General features: G+C 35.8%; 1 protein-coding gene across 1 annotated transcript; it reads left to right on the forward strand.

Moving 5' to 3' along the window:
- Window positions 1-464: 464 nt before the first annotated feature.
- Window positions 465-5548, forward strand: Csnk2a2ip (casein kinase 2 subunit alpha' interacting protein). The gene is given in 5 exon segments (XM_013077063.2): window positions 465-488; window positions 3213-3676; window positions 3678-3956; window positions 4059-4791; window positions 4793-5548. Coding segments are annotated over 5 exon segments (2256 nt in total).
- The last annotated feature ends 525 nt before the right edge of the window (window positions 5549-6073 follow it).

The raw sequence follows: 6073 nt of genomic DNA on the forward strand, positions 1-6073 counted from the left end.
TCCCAAAGTCTAGAAGTTTTGTTTTGTTTTGTACCAGGGATTGAACTCAGGACCTCGCACTTGCCAGGCAGATATTGTGCCACTGAGCTAAATCCCTGGCCTAGAAGTTATTTTGTTTTATCCTCTAGATTAAGATTAAGGTGCCATACAATATATTGTGAGGTGCAGATTTGCTTCCATTTTTATGGCATTAAGGATCAAATCACACCATATCAAATCCAGCAATTATAAGAAAAGTCTATGTTTATTACTCCTGCAGATGTTATACAAAGTAAGGGAAGTCTTGGGTAAATTGAAGAGGTATCTCACCAGCAAAAGTTAGCTCTCAAATGTCTGACAGAGGAAAATTGGGAAAGAAATATTGCAGCAAAAAGGAAAGGAGATATAAAGGTTACTGTGCTAATATATTAATCTAGAAAAGATGTGCCTGTCTTATAGAGTAAAACAATGAAGTTAGAAAGAAAATGACCGATGAAGATAAAGAGGAGGTAAAATCAGCAATCCTTGATGTTTAAAGGCTTTGGAAGGTGAAACTGTCAGGGATTCTTTCAAAGATGCTGAATAGACAACTCTTAGGAACTGAGATTGAAGACATAAGAAGAGATTTTCTCTAGAAAGAGATGTGAATTGAATTAAGTGTTTTGTGTTAAATGATTACCTTAAAATACAATTTTGAAGCTCAGGAGAAAACCAAGATTAGAGAAACATTTAGGAAGTTACTGATGTATAATATTGGTACTTGGCTGGATGTGGCAGCGCATGAGTCAGGAGGATGAAGGCCATCCTGGGAAATTTATTGGGACCCTGCCTCAGTATTTTTTTTAAAAGGGCTGGTAATGTAGCTCTGAGGCCTTGGGTTCAATTTCTAGTATAAAAATATTGATTCCTGAGGAATTCTATGAGGAATGATTCAAGATTTAAAAACAAGTAAATCAGGAAGATATGTTTTTACCTACGTGCAAATAGAAAGATTAAGCATGTGAAAAGCCACCTTGAAAAAAGGGAAATTTTTATAGCAGTAATAGAATTGGTTCTAAATTATTTGGATAATTTACATACATGAGGAATAAATTTGTTCATTAAAAACTGAGTTGGGTATATCCACACCCATGTTTATAAAAGCACGGTTTGTAATAGCTTAATCTTGGAAATAGTCCAAATGCCCATCAACTGATGAGTGAATAAAGAAGATGTGTTTTTTTATACAATGGAATACTACTCTGCCATAAAGAACAATAAGCTTCAGACATTTATAGCTAAATGGGTAGACCTTGAGATCATATTCTTAAGTGGAATAAATTGGACATATATGCTTAATTACCACATCATTTCTCTGGTATGAGAAATAGAAAGTGGAAATAAGGACTGAAATGTATAATGGATATTGGGAAATGGGAAGAAAGTGTTCAAATGGGAAGGGGAACAAGGGAGGAGGGAGGAAGAAAGGAAGGGACAAGAAAAAAGTGAAATTAGAAGGAAAAATGGAAACAAAGCTTTTGTGCATAGGGAGGGGAGGGGGCTTGAGGGGGGAAAGGGATAAAGTAAAATAAAATTTATTTTTAAACATATTGAGTTGGTAAGAACTGAGGGAAGAGGGATTGGAAGAGGTTAAATAGGAGAAATTATATCTCATGCTTTATAGCATTGTAAGCTAACTACTGTACACCAATTTATTATATAAATTACAATAACTATAGGAGAAGTGTTTTCAGGCTCTCTGAACATATACAGTACTTGAAGAATTGAAAGTGTGAATTTTTCTGATTTAATCATTACATATTATATACATGTGCAAGTTATTGTAATGTACTCCATAAATGCAAATTATTTAATTTGTATAAATTAAATAATCGCAAATTATTTAATTCCTTAAAATTAAATAAGTGAAATTAAAATAACAAAAATAGCGAGAAACATGAAAATGAAGTCAGATTATAAAAATAAAAAAACAATATTTTGATAAATCTTAGAAGCATGGAAGAATCATGAAACCGCATTGTGACAGTTTCCATTCTTAACATTTTAAGGCCAAGAAATTAATTGACCAATCCCAGGATCTATTGTTATTACTTGCAACTTTTAAAAAGATCATATCATGTGTCTTGGTTTTAAAATATAAAAAGGCAACCTTGACCATGAAAAATAAAATAGTGTGTCATGTCGCACTAGATGGTCCCTTAAGAAAACAGAGTATCTGTATTACTTGATTAATAGATGCTAGTATCATTTTTGGTCATCTAAAAGGTTCTATCTTTTATGAAGCTTCTATAGGTTATTCTCAAATCCTAAACATTGCTACAGTAATGCAACTTTTTAGTAAGGAAATTGAAAGAAAACTTGTGATATAACAGCATTATATTGGAAAGAAAGCAAAAGAAAATAATTTTGTGAATGCTTGGAAAGATCAGAGAAAAAAGACATAGTGGACATCAGTAGGACAATAGTTTTAAAGGGGTGTAGTCAAGGGTTTCAAAGTTATAATGGTGTCAAATAAAAGACTGAAAAGCAATTGTTTTTGAAATACACACACACATATACATGTAATTGAAAGTAAAGTAAAAGGTGATAATGGTGGGTAACTGCACTTACATTGAGAGCTAACAGTTTTGAATTTCTATTTCACCTTTCTGTAAGATTCACTTGTTTCACATGAGAAATTTATCACAGATTTTTTTAAATGACTGGAACAATTAAAAGAGTAACAGTGATAGTATATTTTGTTATGTACGGGCACTGTTAGATGTTTTAGATGTACTTTTTTAGTCTTTAGTTCAATAAATTATTATATTTATCTATTTACAGATGGGTAAATGAGATTTAGGAAGAGGAATTCAAAAGACAAACTAAGTGGGTGGGATTCACATAATGAGTGTGTTATAAAGCCTCTGCTCTAGTTGTGATGACATGTAATTTAAGAAAATTAATAGCCTAATCAGGACTTCTTTTGAACTCTCTTCACTATTTTGTTAACAGGCATTATTTCCTCAGGAGGAAAAAAAACTCTTGGAAATTAAAGAGAAGACAAGGCAATTTCAAATGATTATTCTTCCCACCTCAATCTCATCTGTACCTCAATCTTGAGTCATTCTATAATTTTGGGAAATTGACAGTGAAGTTACAAGATAAAATTTGAAACTACTCAATAGTATTTATTTACATATCTATTGTGTATGGAATCTAGTCTCTAACAGTTACTAAAACATCTCCATAAGCCAATTGCTTTACGAAAGACCTCTGTGTCACACAACACGGTGCCATATGAATACTATGATCAACACTTTGTACCATTAAACCACTCTTACCACCTGGCCACAACCAATTCAATAACACATCAATACAATGCTAAAACACTAAATCAGCTCAGTAACCAACCTGTGGCCAAAGTACAGTCCCATAGCAATAACCTTGAAGCACCTCCATTAAACTATAACCAAATAGTCCAGAGCAGTTCAATATTGCCTTCTCTCAAGTATCAAGTAAAAATGTCACAGGACTTCAATAATAAGGCCACAAAATTACAGCTATCCCACTCCAAATGCCCGGTCACTCCCTCACTAGACCACAGGAGAAAATCACTGCATCCCACTGGGAAAGCCTTGAACTAATCTTTATCACGCCCTAAACTTCAGACATCTTCATCTGACCTTAACAAGACATTATCACCATCATCATTGGAACGAAACATCCCTGAGCTCACAGTTACCCCTACCCAACCCTCAGACTACATCTTCAAGCCTAGACTTTCACTGGACATCACCTTTACTAAAGTCTAACCAAAAAGTTTCAAGTTCATCATTGTCTCATATCCAACATCAAGAAACACCTCTACTAAATATCATGTGGGCCTCTTCGAGACCCAATCAGAAAGCCAATAAATCAACATTACTTCAATTCAAATCTCAGAAAACATCTTCATTGTATTGTTTTTGGACATCTTTATTGGTACACAATGAAAGATCTTTGAAGGGCTGGGGATTTAGCTCAGTGGTTCTGCCGCCTGCCTCGCAAGTGCAAGGTCCCAAGTTTGATCCCCTGTACCAAAAAAAAGAAGAGGAAACATCTTTGAGCTCACCATCACTCAACACCAAACCTCAAACAAACAACTTTCTACAGACATCACATTCCTTGGAGTGCGGTCAGATGGCTCTAAATTCACTACTATAGGATTCCAGACCTCAGAAAATGCTTATATTGACCTATAATCCCAGTGTTCTGAGTTTACCATTATCCCACATGAAATTAAGGAAACCACCTTTATTGCACTCTGTTCACAGGTCTCAGAGTTTATGAGTGTTCCAGCCCAAATCTCAGTCATTACTTACACTTGATCATAACTTCCAGATCCTCAGCTCACCTATCTGTCATTCCAAGTTTCAAAATACCACTTCACCAAATGACAAACACACAGCCACAGAACTGCCACCATCCCACCCCAAACCAAATGGCCCAGGCCAGTCATTATCAAGCACTGAACATTGCATCAAGAGTACAGCTGCTTCAACATGGGGGTCTGGACTCCAGAGTGAAAGCAGCTTTGATTTTAGTGCAAGGACAGAATTATGTAAAGAAATTCCATAGACTCTACATTATAGTCATCCCTGCATTGTTAAAGGTGGAACTGTTCCTGATTGTGTTGTAAACAAGATTATCAATTCTCTCTCCAAGACCAGAATCCAAAAGGGTCTCTCTAGACAGATTCTCTTTCAAAGGATGAGGGGAAGGCCAAATCCTTGTCCTGGCCCCTGCCTTTTATCAATTTACACAGTTTGTTTATCTTGTGCTTCCTGTATAAAAATCTCCATGTAACTATCTCACAGGAAAAAAAGATCCTCATTGTGGAACACTATTTGTCATATTAACACCTGGGGCCAATTCTGAGGGGAAAATTGAGGTGAAATTGCTTCTTATCCTTTCTCTACCAAAGACTTCTTTCTCACCCTTTCTCCCACTCCTCCCTGTGAAAGAAAATCAGCCTGAAGATCCCCCCAGTGACAGCCTTGAAGAAATGAAGATATCACAATTTTTCCCTACTTCTGAATCTGATATCATCCAAGGGCTTGGAGTGAAGAAAAGATCGTTGGCAGCATCCCCTGAAAACAAAGTTGTAAGTCAAAAGCCCCAAGCTATTGACTGGCTGTTTTATGTTAAAAATAATAGTAATTTTCATTCACAATCCCAGCTCCCATCTCCTTCCTCTTCCTCCTCCTCTTCCTCCTCCTCCTCTTCTATTTCCTCTGCCATCTCTTCTCCAACTTCTTTTGCTTCCTCTTCTCCCTTACCCTCTGAACCCCTTCCTTCTAAAGACTCTGCCCCATCTGCCCTCTCAGGCTGTGTAGTCGCAGAGGTACTTAGCTACCACAGATTGCCTCCAGGGGTCTCCTGGCTTGAGTTCATATGTAGTGAAGATTACCAGCCACTTCCCAGAAAACCAAATAAAAAGCAGTCACCACATCCCAAAACAAAGCCCGTGGGGAAGGCCACCACAATAAAAGGGAGAAAGGGAAAAAGCATACTGCTTAAATTTTTCCAAACACAGTTTCGAAAATGAGAAACCTTGATTAAATTAACTTTCTGTGTCTTTGAAAGCAGACCTCTTAGTTTTGTGAGACTAGTGTTGGATTTCCTATCATGCTTTATAATATACTTAGTAAAATCTGTGCCTCTGTATTTTGGCTGATGAAACACCTAAAGGGGAACTATTACTTTCAATTCCATTCACTAGTTATATAATAGATTGAGCTCCTAAAACTAAAATCTGAATCTTGTGATTTTTAGCTGAATGCCTGTCTTATAGTAGCCATTATATAATTATTGTCATATGGATTTGTAGTAGTTAGACATATGCCTCATTCATCTGGCCCCGCACAGTATCTAGCTCACTCTTATTCTCCTTCCCCATAACATATAATAACGACAGTATTCTTAACTCAATTTACTCTAATTTTTTTCCTGTTCCAGAAGAAAATTCAGCTCATATACTATAGGTGAAAAAATATATAGAAAAAAAATCTTTCCTATTATGTATTCTTAGAAAAAAATGTTCTATGTCAATATTACACACTCTGAGATCCAA

The sequence above is a fragment of the Heterocephalus glaber genome, unplaced genomic scaffold (assembly GCF_053883595.1).
Source record: "Heterocephalus glaber isolate CG9 unplaced genomic scaffold, H.glaber_assembly_v1.0 deba00000122, whole genome shotgun sequence".
Classification (NCBI taxonomy): Eukaryota; Metazoa; Chordata; class Mammalia; order Rodentia; family Bathyergidae; genus Heterocephalus; species Heterocephalus glaber.